Below are 18,834 nucleotides of genomic sequence, written 5' to 3'. Positions count from 1 at the left end.
CAATTCAAAATATATTAAAAATTAATTTTTAATAAATAAATTTTTAAAAGATATAATTTGTATTGTATTCTCAAATAATACCCACCAAACATAGCCCAAGAGGTGGACTAGAATAGAAATGATAGTATAGAGCTGTGGTTAATTATGCCTAGTGTTTTTTTTAATTAATATGAATTTTCAAGTTAGTTTATATTTATTTCAATTAATTATATAAATTTTAAAATTAATAATTATATAAATCTTTAATAATCCTAAAAAACTTAAACTCCTGAACATCAAAAAAGCAAATTCAAAATCTTAACACCTAAACTAATTAAATTAATATAAATTATAAGATACTTTTAGTGCATATTTTATTAAATTTTAAGTCCCTCCACCAAAAATAAGTTAATGACGTGTCATGTTGAAAGCATGACATATATCCAATACCGAGAATAATTATTTGGTATATCGAAACCTACATTTCTTAAATTTTTATAAAAGGAAAAAATACTAAAATAATTTTTTGTTGTTCTATTCTAGATTTTTTATAATTTTTTATAATTTAGCTAATTGTTTAGTTATTAACCACCAAAAAAAAAGTGCTTTCTTTATTGTCTTATAAATTATTTTATTTTATTTTGAAAAGTAAAATTTATCTTATACTTCATCAACGAAGAATAAGATTATTAATTACTGGTGACAAACACTTAATTCAATTTGCGTATATTTTCATGGAAAACTATTTTCTATGATTTTCCAATTTAAAAGTTTTAACTTTATGTGTTTAAGATCTTATAATTTTTACATATAATTTATTTTTTCCTTAACGTTTTTATTTATCTTTTCAAAATAAGATGTAAAAAATAAATAAAGAATAATTTAATAAAAATTAACAAGATATTTTAAATCTTTTCTTTCATTTTTTTGTATTTGTTAAAACAAATTAAAAAAAATTATAATGTAAATAAGAAAATAAAATTTATTTATAGCAATAAATAAATAAATAATTGGTAAAAATATTTAACTATTTTTTTTAATTTTCTAGTCAATTTTTATTTTTTAAATTTGTTTTTTAATATCATGTTGGGCTCTTAATTAGTCTCTCAATTTAAAAGACTATTTAAATCTTTTCTTTCAATTATTATATATTTTTAAAATAAATTAAAAATACAATGCGAATAAAAAAATTGAAATTTTTTTCTAGCAATAAAAAAATAATTGGTAAAAAAAAAGTTTTGCAATTTTCTAAATATTTTTTAAAAACATTTTTTAATTAATTTTTCTTTTATCTAATTTTTTTATAAAAAAAAACAGTATTGAGAGCTCTCAAATCTAAAACTAGAGTGAAAGGATGTCATACATAATTATTATTATTAAAAAGAAATATAAGGACTTAGTATTTACACAACTTAGTGTTTTACTGCTGAAACACAAGTAGATGTGGTTTGAAATATAAAAAAGTCATTTTCAAAATGGGTGAAGGTAAGAAGTTCTTTTCACATTTTTCAACACAATAAAATTACTTAATCATCTACATAATAAAATTACTTATTACCTTTAAAAGCAAAAAAAATATTAAACCTTGCTCTTGGAGCTTTGTCGTATTTTTTAAAACAATAAAATGACTTATTTGACTTTAAAAGTAAAATTTCTAGAACTTATGTTCAAGGGCCTTTGTGTCTTTTCATCATAATTTTTTTTTGTAATAATTAGGTTAGCTCTTAATTTAATTGAATTAATATATATATTATTAAAAAAAAATATACGGCTTGACGTGTGCATATATGAATTATCTTTACTCCTTTTCAGTAGCACGTAAGACGTCATATAGTGTCCAAACAGTAACTTCTAGGATGATGTCAAATCATATTGACATCCTCTCCATCTTTATGTGGCATGTTTGCCAAACAAGCCTCTAATTTGGTGCATACGATCTTCTTCTTCTTTTCCCTCTCTTTTCCTTAATCTCCATACTAAGCCTTTAAAATTTCAAAGTAGTCATTCAATTTGTTCTTCCTTTATATTTGATTTTTTTTTATTGCTATTTTTTTATTGAGATGATTTATGAAATTTGATTTCTTTTATTTCACCCCCTTTAATTTTTTTATCTTTCAGATTTGATCCTTATTTTTTTAATTGATATTTTTTTTTGTTTTGGAAGATTTTCAAAGGTTTTTTTTGTGATTTCATCCTTCTTAGGTTTTTTCTACCAATTCAATCTTCATTCTTTTAATTGTTATTTTTTTGCCTTGGAATTTTTTTAAATTGAGTTGTTTTTTCAATTTCATACTTCAACATTAAATTTGTTGAAAATCAATCTTCTTGATTGAGTCTGAGTTTAGGATTTTACAAGTTGTAAATTTGAAAAATTAACTCATATTTAGAAAATTCGCTTAGGTTTGCTTGTTTTTTCCTCATTTTCTTAAGCTCGTGTTTTTTTAGTTTCATCCCATGACATTTATTTAATTCGAGATTGGCTTCCATTATGTTTTTTTTTTATTTGCATTCTATAGGATTTTTCACTAATTTTGATAATGACTTGGGTTATCTCATATCTTTTTATTTGTTGTTCTCTGTTCAATTTAGTTTTTTTTATATAAGAATTTTGTTTTTAAATTAAATTAAGTTAATCGATTAAATACAGCCATACAAGCATGAGATGTTTGTCTCATGATATTTTGTTTGCTATGCTTTTTAGGTCATTGCTCTAACAACACGTACGAGCTCTTTTGGTGTTGTCATAAAACCTTTTGCAATGGCATTTTAATTGTCTCAATAAGCTTTTTATAGTGGTGGAGTTGTGTCCATGACAGAGCGAAGACTTATCTTTCAACAAGCTTTTCTTTCTTTTCTCTTGAGTATGATACTGATAACTTATTTTTTTATAGTTAATTATTGCTTCTTTTTTTTTGTTCTCATTATTTACAATGTTTTTTTAAAATTATATTATTTAACTAATCAAGTTTATTGAACATGGTTAAGTCAATCATCTGGATCTCATATTTCTCTTAATTCTTTAAAAGCACTAGCATTACCTTGATATTTTTTTTTATGTTAGGAAAAATTTAACCCAACTTGCAACATAGTACATGCTACCTCTCTAGTAAGTAAACTAGAAGAGACAGGGGTTTAACTACAACAATTTTTTTTTGTTATTATTATTATATAAATAAACAAAGCCATGTGGAAAAAATATTATGCATTTTTTTATTGTGCACTCTATCACAAATCATTGTGGATTGAAGCAATGATTCTTTTCTAAAATTTCTTTTGGTCCCAAAACATTTTTTTTCTCAATTGCACTCTTTTAAACTCAAATTAATACCTAATTGGTTTTTTTTCTTAAGAGAGGTTGGAATTGAAAAACAGAGGAACAAAGTGAAAAGACAAGAAAAATAGGTGCCAAATCTGAATTTCATGCAAAAAAATCATTTTGGTCCCATTTATTTTTTAAATAATAGTTAATTAGTCTCTTTAGTTTTTTAAGATTCAATTTTCATACAAAACTTTATTTTTTCTAGTTTTTCGGTCCCAATTTTATAAGAGGAGAGATAGAAGAGAGAGAGAGAGAGAGCCATCAAATTCTACCATAAAGTGAGAAAAGTCACTGTTAACATTGATTCCGACCATCAAAGTGGTTGAAATCGGTGGCAATAAGTTCCATTTAATGAGAGGAGTCTAATAATGGTTGTTTAGAACCTCAATATTGCCTTAAAAAACATATAAAGTTGAGGAAGAAAAACTTTACCAAAGTGGTTTGGATTGTTTTTTTTTTATTTAATAGGTTGGAAAATTAGTTTCTTGATGTTTTAATAGTATTGGTAAGGTGTTTTGGGTTAAAAAAATACTTTTTAGGGCAAAAAACACATCACCCTGATTTACAGTTACCTTTACAGTTGCTAAATTTTAGGTAGACAGATGACACGTTGTTTGGCTCAACAAAGGATATGTCATCTGATTTTTTTAGTAAAAACATGTATTAAATCGAGTTGAATCCATGTCCTATATCGTAAGTTTGACAAATTAAGTCATAACGTCATAGTGGAAACTATATTACATGTTTTGTTTTTGTTCAATGCATTTTTGGTCCCTTTATTAAAAAAAATGACAATTTCACCATTTTGTTATCAATGGTTTATTTTATTTAACTTTAAATTAAAAAAAGACCTTGTTTTTATTTAGCTTAAAAAATTAGGCTTGTTTTTCCTATCCTAGTCCCACGTGAATGTCCTAGTTATTTTTGTCATCCTTTGTTATCAATTATCTATTTAACTTAAAATAAAAAGACTTCTTTTTGTTATTTAGCTTAACAAAATTAGACTTGCTTTTATTATCTCAGTCCCACGAGCATGTCTTGGTTATTTTTTTCTTCTATAAAATTATTTCATACAAAAACAAATCTCATTCGTTTTATTATCGTATAATTAAATGAGAAATAACATATGGGATGAAAAACAATTATTGAATCTAGTGACATGGATAACCTGGGTTAAAAGTTTAGTTGGTTTACTCGAGTTCACTTAGATTTTTTTTTTAAAAAAAATTAAGTACTTTTTTTTAATAGATACATCACTCTATATTGAGTTATTTAAGAATTGATTTTTCTAATTTATTTTTCATAAGATTATTCATACAGGTTTTGCAGGTCAACCTGAGTTGACTCATATAAAAACAATATGTTGTTTTTTCAATATTAAATAAAAATATTATTTAGTTTGTCCTTGTCTCAATTTGTTTTTTAAAATATTGTTTATTATACATAAAATTTTGAATTTAAGGTTAATTATTTTTAAGAGATGCCTATTCGACTTGCGATGTAGAGACAACCAATGATCTAGTTAATGAACTAAAAGAGATATGGTTTTCATTATATCAAGTTTATTGTTCACAAAGCTACGTTGGATTGTACAATTCCCTAGCAAATGCAACTTTTAAAAGCTTAATTTGATCATTCAAGTTTTAAAGAAATTCAATTTGTTCTTTTATTTTTTTTTTAAGTTTACATTTTTTTATCCTTGTAGTTTTAAACATTTATGTTTTAGTCCTAAAACTTTAATTTTTTCATAATTCAATTTCAAAATATTAAGATAAAAAAGTTAAAGAGAAAAATGAAGATTTTGATTTATTATATTTCAACCACAGAAAGGTCGATTAATGTGTTCATTTTAGAGAAGAGTTTTCAATTAGAGAAGGTTTTCAATGAATATGGTTTTGCCCTTTAAGTATGTAAAAAAATAAAATAAATTAGAGTTCATAACTTTTTTATTTGGTTTTTTTAGACCGATTAAAAAGTGTTTTAAAATGAAAATAAATAATATAAGATTCCCAAACTTCAACCTTGATTTTCAATTCTAGCAGAAGACACATTGTTTGCTGAACTCATTCAATGTGGTGTCCTTTCCATTGAAAAAATATTGGCAAATGAGGAGTCCTTTACTTATTTTTTTTTAAATGCGTGGCAACGTTATCCATTCAAATCTAATAACACTTGCCCTACCCTTGCAAACCTAGGCGTGCCTAGGCTGTCTTTTCAAGCCTATGCACACATGAACTTCATTCACTTAACCCTTAGAGATGTTAATATTTTAAAATAAATTCCACTATAAATAAATAATTACAATGGTATTTAATAAATTATTTGATCATGCCTTTCTCTTTTTATGGTAATATTTATAATTACTTTATGAATAATTATATATTGAGTTTAACATACAAAGTTTTTTTTAAAAAATAATGCATATGGATATTCAATGAGAATAATATATATATATATATATATATATATATATATATATTATTGTGATTTTTATATAGTTTTCATGAATTTATTATTCTTTTATATTTTCATTCACTGCATAAAAATTATTATGATTTTTTTTTGTTTTTTTTTTTGTTGAAACTTTCTCTTTAAATCATGATAATATTTTATTTAAATAACATGCATATAACTAGTTAGTGATGTAGGAGGATTTTTAAGAAAAATATTTATTTTTTAGTTATTTTTATTTATTTTCTATATAGTTTAGAAAAGTAAATATATTTTTAGGACTTTTATTGTTTATTTATTTATTTTTAGATTGTTTATTTTCAGGTTTCTTAGTTTGTTTAGTTTTTTTTTTTTAACTTTCAAGTTTCTTAGTTTATTTAGGTTAATTTCTGAATTTATTTAAGGAATTATAAACATATAAGATTGCTTAAAAAATATTTAATAATAAAATTATAAAATTAAAGTTGTATATAACAATATTATTCAACTTCAATTATATTTTTTTAGCTTGATATCTTCTTAAATGTGTGTTTTTGTGTGTTAATTGTTATTATAGTCTAATAATCACATGTATTAGAGTTGAATTGATATTGAAAGAAAAGAATTTATTTGGTTTTACATGGAGGCTTAAACAACTCAAGGCTATTTGGAATTATATTTCAAATAGTATTTCATAAAAATTTAATTTTTTTATTTAAATTTAATATTTTATATTTTTAAATCGTTTTAATTTACTAATATAAAAATTAATTTTTAAAAATAAAAAAATATTATTTTAATATATTAAAAAAAAACTTTTAAAAATGACCACCGGTACCCTCATAAGCACCCTCGATCGACATACAATCGGTAACCAACAAATTAGAGTTCTCCGCTTCAAAGTCATGGGGGCTGAGATGCTTCCGCCGAAGCCGAAGTCAAACCTTTCCCCTCCATATCTATGTCTCCCACCCAAACAAACAAACAGACCCTCTCGCTCTCGCTCTCGCTCTCCCTCCCATTTCCTTCTTCTTCACACAAAAACCATGACACTCATCTCTCTCTTCTCTTTAACCTCCCCTAAACCTCCTTTCTCTCTCTAAATCCCTCAAGCCTCTCTCTCTCTCTCTCTCTATATATATATATATATATTCATAATGGCGATCGTAACAGGAGATCGTTATCTAGAAAAACTAGTCAAATTCGTTGAAGAACAAGCCGGTTCGTTAATTGACGGGACCCTTGTCTTAAAGCTTAACCCAGGCGGTCTCCGCTACGTCGATTCACGACTCGAATCACTACACGAGTTAGAGAATTTATTATCCGGAGCTCCAGTTGATTATCTTCGCGCTTACATTTCTGACCTCGGTGACCACCGTGCTCTCGAGCAGTTACGGCGGATTCTCCGTTTGTTGACGGAGTTAAAGGTTGTTTCGGTTTTGCCTCCGACGACGCGTGATCCGACGCCGGTTTGTTTGGTTCCGTTTGGGAGATTGAGGGTTTTGGAACTTAGAGGTTGTGATTTGTCTACGTCGGCTGCCAAAGGGTTGCTTGAATTGAGACATACTCTGGAGAAGATTGTTTGTCACAATTCTACTGTGAGTCTTTTTTTTTTTTAAAATTTTTGAATTGGTTTTTGTGATCTTTTTTGACGTATTCAATCTGTTTATTGTTAAAATTTAAGCTCTGAAAAACATAAAAAGGAACAAATTAATCACGATTTTCTATACTAATAATGGCATTGATTAAAGGAGATACTTGTTTAATTGAAGGATTGAATGAAGGGATTGGCATGGCAATTTTAGTTAGAGAAGTTATAGTATAATTAAGCAAAGAAACAACTTATTAATTTTCTTTATTTCTCTGTGCTGATTAATTTTAGTTAGTAATTAGGGTGTGGTTCTTTGTAGCTGCCTTCTGTTTTTGAAATGGATAATTGTTAGTGAATTATTTATTTTATTCTATTGTTTTTGTGTTATTAGGATGCATTACGGCATGTATTTGCTAGTAGGATTGTGGACATAAAGGACTCACCGCAATGGAATCGGTTGTCATTTGTATCGTGTGCGTGTAATCGACTGATTTTGATGGATGAGTCTTTGCAACTTCTTCCTGTTGTGGAAACTCTTGATTTGAGTCGAAATAAGTTTGCAAAGGTGGATAATTTGCGGAAGTGTACCAAATTGAAGCACTTGGATCTTGGGTTCAATCATCTGAGATCAATTGCACCCTTTTGTGAGGTAGGGAGCCAATATACTTTAAATACTATGCTTAGGATTTGGTTGCTTTGAAATTTCAAAATGCACTATATTTTCATTTCAAAGTACATTTCTAGTTTGTTGATTGGTGGATTTTTTTTATTCTAGTTGGAGTTGTATTCATTGTTTTTTTTTTAGTTGATACTGTTTTTCATGGCATGCATCATAATTGCTTTCTGAGAGTTTAACCAACACTTGAGTTATTAAAGATCACTGCTGCAACTTGCAAAGGAACGTATCTGCTGCAAATTTATTGACCTAAATTGACCGAGGTGCTCATTTGGTTTTTATTGGAAACTAAATAAGCCAAACTCAAATTTTGACTTGCTGCTCAAATCCATGGCTTGATTACACATTTACGCATGTAAATCTGTAATTATGCTTAAAATAATGTTATTGTATTTAGAGGTGGCTGAAGTTGAGATGCATGATATCAAGTACATTTATGAATCTAGAGTTTCATATCCTTAAAGCTACAAAGAATGGTATTAGAGCTTCAAGTAGCAGGCAGATAGATATTGGTTCTAGTGATTTGGCTAGACAAGAGGTGCAGTATGGAACATGATAATGTGGAAAGTGGTGAAAAAACAATCAAAGGACAGTGAGTGATGAGGGTTACAAAACTATTTGGTTTCTTGGAGGATGTCCTAGTTGTAGGAATTTGTTATGGATTTTATTGACAGAGGGTGTGGTTTTGTGGAAATGAGTGCACACGAGACGAACAACAGTAGAATGTGGCTTCAAGGTGGTTATGTGTGCATATTGATTCCCAAATTTCATATAAAAGAACTAAGATTAGGGTGTGTATTAATAAGGCAATGTAAATATGTAATTAATATTTGCAGATTTGATGTATGCGAAACTAATGCAATCTGACAATTATTTTGGGTAAGGGTGGTTCCAACAAATGTCAAATACATCAACTTCTTTCCAAGAATTCTCCAAGCTCCAAGATTTAAGGATCATTTTCAGAGTTTAAACACTTGGGGAGTTGTCTGCTTTTGAAAGATTTCTTCTTTATTTTAAACTTCAAGTAGTTCTCAACTTAGCTCTAATGGAAAGAAAATGCTATTCAATGATGTAAAATTACCAAGGAAGAAACAGTTTAAGAATCCCTGACAGAAATTTCTCTCATCTTTCCATCTTCTGGTAGATAAGGTGATATGCAAAATGTTCATAAGTGAAACTTGCTTTTGCTCAGATAGCTCTATTTAGTGCTGCAATGGGTATTTTCAAACTTCATTTGCCTGTTATTTTATAAGTGATTCCTTTATTAGAATTATATATGTCAAACCTGAATTTCTACTTTGCAGAATGATTCAATTAAAAATTTTTCTTAAAGATTTATTTTCTACACTGATTTTTTTTTTCTGTGCAGATCTCCTGTCACATTGTTAAACTTGTTTTGAGGAACAATGCCCTAACAACATTACATGGGCTTGAGAATTTGAAGTCACTTGAAGCCCTTGATGTGTCCTATAATATTATTTCCAATTTCTCAGAGCTGGAGTTCCTTACTGGCCTCCCATGTTTGCGAAACTTGTGGTTGGAAGGAAATCCTTTGTGCGGTGCTCGATGGTATCGGGCTCAAGTATTCAGCTATGTTGTTCATCCAGAAGCAGTAAGTGATGATCTGGCAGATCATAATACTTAATTCATGCTAATTCAAGGGCATAGAAGAGTTGTAACTTTTGGATGAGTAGAATATAAATTAATATTTTAAGGATGCTTCTCATAACTTCATTATGAATTTTGTAGTCCTAGTAAACTAACTACTTTTAACTGTTTCCTGATGCATGGTTGCTCAGGTGAAGTTAGACGACCAAGAAATCAGCGCAAGAGAGTTTTGGAAGAGGCAAATCATAATTGCCAGGAGGCAGAAACGACCTACCAGCTTTGGATTTTATTCTCCTGCTATAGGAGATGATGAAGGAGATGGAAATATCAACAGGAAAAGGGTATGTAATTTTAATGGTGTGTTGAGCAAGTCCACATATTAGTCAACAATTTATATATTGACAACATGAGATTTGTGGGATGATACATTTAGCTATGATCTTTTCATGTATTGCTTGACACTACAGCATATTGCTAAACTGAATTCCTCCCAGCATCAAGTGTGTAATATATGTTTTTTTTTAATAAAATTTCTGTAAATTTCTGCCTTTTTTTTTTGTAAATCTTTAAAATATAAAACTGTGTGTTCCTTTCTACTAGTCAACTTTTGTTTATTGACTTGGAGAGTAATGACATCTCCCAATATTATTTTTTCAGAGTAAAGTATCTCGTCTTGCTTCAATTTCAAATAAAGAAGAGACCATTTATTTTTCCTCTGACCAAGAGTCTCCATCTTTTGATAATGAGATTCAAAGCAAAGAGGAGAATGACATATCTGATGATGAAGCTGAAATAGTTGATCTGATTAACAGAGTTGAGCTCATGAAAAAGGAGCGTTCTACTCTTTGGTTGCGGGAATTTAAGGACTGGATGGATCATGAATCGGAGAATATTGCGGATTGCAGTACATATTGTGGGGTTACATTGCATCATGCAAAGGAAAATCATCCAACAAACAAGTCAACACAGAAGGACCATTGTGATAGTTCTAGAGATTCTATGGATGATCTTCAAGCTTCTGGAGATGAGACCAGTACAAATCTCCTTGAGTCTAATAGTTCATTTGTTGATACTGGTTCATATGGTGGGGTTGCTTTACCAGGGATGGGGAACATGAATCTAAGACAGAAGCATCAAAAGTCTTATTTACATGAAGGGTCTGGTAGTATGTCTATGCAAAGTAGAAGTTCCCACACAGGTAGCTCTACTGTCCAAGGAGTCCATACAATAGTTGGAAATGGAAGCATATCATTGTTGACCACTCATTCATCTCCTGCATATCCTAGGTCTCCTCCTCATTATGAGGAGGACATTTTGCAACGACGCAACAACTTAGTGGAAGAAATTTTGCAGCTATCTGCAGAATCCTATTCAGTGGCATCATCTAACAGTAATACTAGCTCTAGTGATGATGATTTATATGCATTTGGAGATTCATCATATGAAGCTGCTAAATCACAAAATGAAGAGTATTTGAATCCCAAGGCCGGAGGGAAATTATCTTCTAATCCTTTGAAGGATCAAGGACATGGAATCCATCATGTGATGGAAAACGACAGTTATCTAAATGATTCACAAACCTCAATTTCCACAAAATTTTTGAGTTCAAACTCCAATGATTTCTCTGCTGGCTCTCATGATGGTGAAAATGCTCATTTTGCCAACCAAGAGGCTGATTTGCTGGAGAAAGGAAAAAACAAAAGGAAACCAAGAAGAATAGTCATTTCTTTGCTAGAGAATATGGTTGGCAGGATAGGGAGACCAGAAAAATTAAATGGAAATGGGGATACTTGTGGAGCTGATTTGGTGGATGAGCAAGGGGAACAAATTGTTTGTGAGAGTGATTTTCATGTTACTGATAAGAAACAGCTGCACACAAATTCTTTTACAACCCTGGATGCTGTAAATGTCAATGGATTCTCTGATGATTTTATTGAGAATTATTTTAATGAGAAAGTAGCAGATTCCAGAATTAATGAAAGCTGTAGGAATTATATGCGATGCGATTGCATACTAGAGCCAGAATCCATGTACAGAGAAAGGTAAACATTTTGTAATCATTAGGAAATGTTGCCTACGAAAGACTTTCCCCTTTTCATTATTTATTTTCTTTCTTTTATAAGCATCATAACCCTTACTATTGAGTATTGGAATGTCCATAAATTTGGGTCAGCACATTGCTAATTGTCACTTTGCTTTTGCATTAGGTTTTCTTGCTAAAAATTGATTTTTGTTCATTATCTTCAGTTATGCAGCACTCATTGTCCATTGTTGAGCATTATTTAGCTTTTTCCATAAATTGTAGCTCATGTCTTCTAGAAGCTCTAGATTAATTAAGTTATCAGCGAGTTGTTTTCTTTTTCCTCTGCTCTTTGTTCCAAGAAGGTCTTTAATGCCTTCCTAACAGAATAAAAAAAAAAGATTTGTAATTAATTTGAAATAATAGCTCATGTTCTTTTATACTCGGTTGTGTATAGACAGAGAAGATGATTTTGCTCCAATAAAGCTTAGATTATTAGATTAGATATAAAGAATCGAAGTATATCAAATTTTTAGAATGTTTAGGGGCTTTTTTTGTGAACAACTTGTAAACACTGCTTTCAATGAAAATAACAGTAAAATATTAAATCTGCATGGAGCACCTACTCACTGCTAGACATTAAGTATATTGGTTTTATATAGCTTTGCATCTTCAAAGGCTGATACTTGATTCTAGATTTTCACTTTTTGCATGTTTAAGCACTCCCAATTTTCTGGATTTCAAATATGAGATGCAACCTCATGTTGAACTTTGCTTACTTGTCTTCCTTTTATGTCTAATCATGAATCTTTAAACATGTTATTGTGAAAATTCTAATTTTTTTTTCTTTTGTTTTGCATGCAGAGAAGTAGTTTTGTTGCTGAGCAGTGAAGACAAGCTGTATGTACTGCTCATTGATGTAGCATTTGATGGATCGGGTTAGTTATCAAGTATTTAGAAGAGACCTATTTTTCATTTGATGCTTCTGAATGCTGATTGCATGATCTTAGTTGCTGAACTTCAGAAGATCACTTTAATGGCATATTGCAGGAAGCATTTTAAGTTTGCTGGGTTGGCACAGAGTTGAAGATGTTAGAGAAGTTTTAGTTGGTATAGGACTTCAGGTCGTGAGGTTAGTGATTTATTTGATACTGTTAGTAATTAGAAGACTGGTGTTTTGTAAAACTTGAAAATTGTCGTTTGCTGTTATCTGTTAGGGTATACATTGAAAGGGGAGCAACCTACCTGTTTCTAACGCGGAGCATTGAGAAGTCAAGGCAGGTACTTGATATCTTGCAAGTCTCTGGACCATGCACAACAAATAATAAGTGTTTGCTGAAAAGGTAATCTAATCTTAACGCCCCATTCATACTTTAATGCCAGTTTTTTGCTTATGCACACTTCTAAAATGATTTTGTTTTTAAAATTTAATAATTGTTCTATATTTGCATGTGTTTATTTTCTTTGTTATAAGACTGGGTTGTGGGAATTTATATGACAGTTTGGAGCAGGTTCAGGCTGAGTTGTTTGGGCAGCAAATATGTCGAGGTTTGAAACTGAGCATATTCCAATATTCTATGGTGCTTTTTAGGCACAGGAAGAACGAAGGTATACATCTCACTGCTTTAGGGTGATGAAGTGTTATTGCATAAAATTGGTAAATGGTTGGTCCCTCAGATGTTGTGATGTAAAGTTGGATAAAATAAGGCATGATTCTTATACTATGACTTTTTGTCAGAAGCATGATTCATCAAGCCCACTGTTTTTATTGTGTTTTTTTCTTTCATGTGGAGCATGAAAGGTTATTAACAAACAAAGACCTCAGTTATACCTGTTTCATACAAAATATTCTTGATGACTTTTTGTGTAGTTTGTTAATAGAAGAATTGTTAGTATTGGTTTTATACGAAAGATTTATTAAATATATAGGATGGATCAGATTTGTTATAACCACTGAAAATCCAAAATATCTGAGTTGTAAATAGAAATGTTCTTAGATGCATAGTTGACCCGTGTATGATTAAATTTGTAAAGCATTTGATGAACATATACACCACACTAATTTGTTTAGAGCCTAATTTCTATCTTGTGAACTAATTTAATGACAATTATAGTTTTATCATTAAATTTATGCAACTAAAATGCTTTGGATATCTAATTTGATTGAAATAAAAATTTCCATCATAATAGTTTCATGATTTGATTCAATGATGTGACTTCCCACGGATATGCATCGGACTATTTCTAATTATTGTGGCATGCTTTCTAGCAGACACTCTATGATGTGAAAATAATTTTTGCATTTATTTTTTGAAGTTCTTTTTTTTTCCTTCTTTAGTTAACCCATCCATTGGCTATTTGTAATGACTGCCAAAAATTCTCTTATGGACAGAGGACTCGTGGCTTCCCAGATCACTGTTTGTAAGTGGGGGGCATGTGCTTTTGTGTGTTGAAGATCTTAAGCAGTTCAGGAGTTCCTCAGTGGATGCATCTTCGCCTCCATATTTCTTGCTTGATTCTTGTTGCTCCATTAGTGATGTGTCTGAGCTGGTATGTTTCAGATTGCTTGAGCCCAAGCTCTTTACTTCATAAAATTGCTTGCTTATAAACCACAATCACCTCAACTTGAATGCTGGTTTGACTGGCATATTAATTCTACATCCAAAGAGCTCTGAACTAAATTTGTCTCGTATAGTCCGGCTCTGTTTTCTATCGTCTTTTGCTTTATCTTAGCACGTCTAAGAAACTGCTTTTCTCAAAAGTAAAGGTTTTCTGGGAACGATATCCTGCTTCTATTGTTCTGTGCTGTACTTGTTCTATTGAAAGGGTGAAGGTTATATCCCATTAAGATCATAATTCTATTTTCAGGTTATTGAGGCCAGGGAGAGCTGGTTTATAACCTTAGCCCTTCAACATGCCCCAAAAAGCCTATCATCCAAATCTCAAAAGGATATCAAAACAAATGACAAGGATAACGAAGGTTCAGGTTCTCTGACATGGAAGCTTAAGTGGTTCTCAAAAGAGAACCTATTCAATTTTGTGGCTTTGTTAAGGGCAATTCATGCAGGGGTAGCCGCGCTACCTATGCTAGTAACATATACTCCGTGAGCCTTGCTTTCAAGTTTTTGTTTTTCATATTCATTTCATTCTTTTTGATTTAAGGTTTTCATTTTACTTCTCAATTATATTTATATATTTAGTTTCTGCTTGTATCCTGTGGGTGGTGAGTCAATAGCTTTCATATTCTTTCATTTGTATTCTTTATAGGTGATCCCTTTCTCCTGTACAAAGTGTAGAGTATAGAACAAAGTAACTTGTCATCAGCTCAGTTCTTGGTTGTCCATGGATTGCCTTCTTTATTTCTTTCATCCCAAGGAAACTGATTTATGTCTATTATGCCATTGGCAATGTGCAGCACTTAGATTTATATGTTATACACTCACTCGACTCTTATTATGTATATAATGAAGACCAATGTTTGTTTTCTCGTAAGATGATGCCAAAATTTATGAGGTTTCAGTTCAGCATGACGCATGAGAGGGAAATGATGTTAAGAAGGAAACAGACTGGTTCGATGTCTCTTATCTTTTCACCGCTATCGGACTTGGCATTTTCTCAGCAAATTCCCACTTCGGTGATGGGCTATCTCTGCCTCGGGCACTTGGATGGGTGTCTTTTTAGTTCTGCCACAAGCCAGCAGGTATTTTTGCTTATTAGCATACAAAACTTCATATTTTGGTAAAATAACATAGATGCAAAATGTATTGTTAAAGTAGCATAATTTGTATTTGTCGTGATTCTAAAATGTAATATGTAAATAAATCGTGATTGAAAACATGATATGATTGAAAACATGATATGATTTTAAAATGTGACGTAAAGAAAAAGTGATCGAAAAGCATGATATTTGAAAAATATTGTGCTTAAGAAACCGTGACATCTACCAAACCATATATTACTCTTAAATTTACCCCTTAAACCCTAAATAATACCTAAACTATTTATCAAGCCTTATCTAATTTCTAACCCTAACTAAGACCTAAACCCTACTATCTACTAACCTTAAAATGATAAAAAATAATCTAACTTGAGTTTGAACTCTAAATACTCATTAACTATAATCTAAACATCAAACCCTAACCCTAACATCATTCTGCAAGTTACTTAACCATTTAAAACAAACACTAAACCAAACCTTAAATCATAACTCTAATTTAAACACTAAACACTTATAATAACCCTAACCCTAAACCCTGTTTCTAATTTAAACACTAAACACTTACCATAACTCAAATTCAAAATCCCAAACTCTAACCTAACTAATCCCTAACACCATAGCTTTAACCACAAAAACTAATCCTAATTCTAATCCTAATCCAAATCTATAACCCCAAATCTTTAACCAAAAAATATAACTTTAACTAATCCTAACTCAATCCAAACATCAACCATCAACACACTAACCCCAAATGCTAAATATTAAATCTCTTGTTAATGTAAAATTAAATACTCCTAACACTATTTATATTAGGCTTCTTTTTTTATAGAATTAAACATTATATAAAAACTATATATTTTTTTTTGCAATGTTTCTTTTCTTTTAATTTCTGTGGTTTCAACGTGGCTTGTAATCAATTTTTTGGTTTTGTATTTTTAGTGAATTACATGATAACTACAATTTTTTATTCCATCTGTAATTAACTTTTTATCATATATTTTATAATCAAAATTTCATTTGAATTTAGGATGAATTGTATAATAATACTAACAAGACCACTGTTGTTCTTATATCCATCATGTTAGTGCAAATTGCAGTAGCAACTGTCGATTATAAGACTACAATAATACGTAAAAGTTTAGTTGAATTATGAAAAAAATTGTTCAACATGTATCTGGAAAAGTTATTGTCTCTCTAGCTTGCTCCGATAAAATGAGATTACCTTAATCTCATACTACCATGTGTGAGATCACTTTAATCCCATACTACCTAACATTACAAATCACAATCTTATTAATAAGATTTTTAGTCAACATTTAGACAATATAGCTGCATATAATTATTTTGAACATTGCATTACATGCATCCTGATGAATGTTAGAGTGTAAACCTTGTAGTCTGGGCAGTCATAATTGGCTTTCTTGGAAGCGGGGGACAATCTACATAAAGATGCTCTTATGAGCTACAACATATCATATTCAATAATTTAAAACATAAGTATATTAAAGTTAATGTAAAGTGAAATAGAGGAGCTTTCAATGGTTTTTTTAAGAGAGGGAGGGGGCTGGTTATCGGTTGTCGGGTTTTTTTAGAAATGGGGTGTAAGATTTGGGGGGGGGGGGGGATTCATGATTCAGAATCACAACATGATAAGTTTTTATGATTTTAAATCTCGTTATCCATGAAATGTTGCATTTATGAATCACAACAAGCTCTTTTATTTCACTGATTATTTATAAAATTATGTTATTTTGCTAATATTTTTAATTTATTATTCTAATTTAAAAAATCCTAGTGAGCAGCCAACTAAGTACCCTATTTTTTTAAAACAATACATATTTATAGTTTGTTTTATATTTTTCTCAACGTATGATTTTGTGGGGTTATATTGAAAATTTATTTTTATGTTAATTAAATTAAATATTTGTAGCAATTACAACGATTTATTTTATTGAATAAAAAATATATTTTTTAAGTCAGAATTTTCTTTTTTATTCATGTATTTCTTTTTTTGGAAATAAATATATCTTATTTTATCAGAAATAAGGTTTTTTTAAATAAAATCTTATCGTAGTTTGAATTAGAAAAAAATAAAAAGAATCATGTTTTGATATTCTTTACACAGCTATATGAAAAAAATAATAAAATAATATTAATTTTTTTTAAAATTATATAAGAAAAATGAATAACAAAATAATTATTTTATTCTCATTGAAATACAACAAAAACAGATAAACAAGAAAGAAAAATACAAAACAGAATCCATGATTCAAGCCTATATTCTGGACCCTCATGATTTGCAAGCTTTAATTGTTCTACTGTCTTGCTTTTGGAAACTCCAGATTTTCGGTTGCCTTGCTGGTTTGCCTCTTTTTTTTTTCGTTTAATTAACGTGAATATTTAAACTAATTTATGTATATTTCGATTAATTTCCTATGAACCACCATAAAAAAAAAGGGCCATTCCTGGACCTTAGGAGCTCGGTGTGCTAGAGACAATGGCTTAGAATCATGAGGTGGTCTGCCAAATGATCATTATGTGAACATGCCGAACAGTCAAAGCACCATTTTTCACCAAATCTCGGACAAAGGGAGTGTTCAATCTGAATGGACAGGATTCAAACTGAGATGTGTAGCACTGAGCTGGTTATCATACGTTAATGTGGGAGGCATGGGTAATGATGGATGCTCAAGTTTAGTCGTAAGGTGGGGGGAGCCAGATAGTTTCAAAAGCCATCACTGCTAATGGACTCTACTTTGCCTCAATCGATGGCTTGCTGTTTCTTGGAACACCAGGAGATCAGTTTGGAGCCTAAAAAATAATAATCATATAGACAAAGGTGGATGTTCGATCGTCTCAGCTGCCAGCCCAATCAGCATTTGAGAATGTCACGAGTAACATCCCCGAGTTTTTTCATTTAAAACAAAACATGTACATGAAAATTGGGGTATTTTATATATAAAAGACAAGGTCTCTTCTGTATAAAGGCTCACCCAATCAATACACCAGATACTAAATTTACTCTTTCCATACTCATTAAACATACGAAGAGTTTTCAATTTAAATTTAAAGGATTCATACAATTTTAATGAAATTTTAATAAAGTTTTTCCCGAATGAAAATCTATTTGAAATTTTATCTCACAATTAATATTTGCATAACACAATCCATACTACATTCGGTTTATACAACCATTGCTCATTTGCAGCCTGAGACAGGCATGCCACTCAACAAAAAAACCATGTTTGTTTTTACATTTCAAAAATATTTTTTAAAAAAATTAAAATTTTTTATTTTTTTTACTTTAAATTAATATTTTTTAGTATTTTTAAATTATTTTGATATATTAATATCAAAAATAATTTTTAAAAATAAAAAAATATTATTTTAATTTATTTTTGAGTAAAAAACACTTTGAAAAATAACCGCAATCACACTGCAAAACACACTTACATACTTATAATTTTAAAATATTAGACTTAAAATATACATT

General features: G+C 29.9%; 1 protein-coding gene across 4 annotated transcripts; it reads left to right on the top strand.

Moving 5' to 3' along the window:
- Positions 1–6,591: 6,591 nt before the first annotated feature.
- Positions 6,592–18,371, top strand: LOC133675955 (uncharacterized). Of its 4 annotated transcripts, none has more exons than XM_062097526.1 (12): positions 6,592–7,326; positions 7,711–7,968; positions 9,365–9,607; positions 9,795–9,944; positions 10,261–11,645; positions 12,488–12,561; positions 12,674–12,755; positions 12,841–12,966; positions 13,125–13,231; positions 14,016–14,173; positions 15,144–15,323; positions 17,799–18,371. In XM_062097526.1, exons 1-12 carry the CDS (start codon positions 6,886–6,888, stop codon positions 17,853–17,855), a joined length of 3,261 nt encoding a protein of 1,086 aa, XP_061953510.1. In that variant the 5' UTR covers positions 6,592–6,885; the 3' UTR covers positions 17,856–18,371. The 4 variants fall into 4 exon arrangements, 3 of the variants coding, with proteins under 3 accessions (XP_061953510.1, XP_061953508.1, XP_061953509.1); XM_062097524.1 differs by lacking the exon at positions 17,799–18,371 and adding an exon at positions 14,492–14,727 and having other exon boundaries at positions 15,144–15,283; XM_062097525.1 differs by lacking the exons at positions 15,144–15,323; positions 17,799–18,371 and adding exons at positions 14,492–14,727; positions 14,891–15,115.
- Positions 18,372–18,834: the final 463 nt, after the last annotated feature.

This window comes from Populus nigra, chromosome 16, assembly GCF_951802175.1.
Source record: "Populus nigra chromosome 16, ddPopNigr1.1, whole genome shotgun sequence".
Taxonomy (NCBI): domain Eukaryota; kingdom Viridiplantae; phylum Streptophyta; class Magnoliopsida; order Malpighiales; family Salicaceae; genus Populus; species Populus nigra.
This window is presented reverse-complemented; position numbering and strand designations above follow the sequence as displayed.

Bases quoted from the DNA above. Each gene is read 5' to 3' on its own strand.
- LOC133675955 (XM_062097524.1), top strand. From the start codon at position 6,886: ATGGCGATCGTAACAGGAGATCGTTATCTAGAAAAACTAGTCAAATTC. The intron at 9,608-9,794 runs GTAAGTGATGAT...ATGGTTGCTCAG, and splicing joins ATGTTGTTCATCCAGAAGCA to GTGAAGTTAGACGACCAAGA. The intron at 9,945-10,260 runs GTATGTAATTTT...TTATTTTTTCAG, and splicing joins GAAATATCAACAGGAAAAGG to AGTAAAGTATCTCGTCTTGC.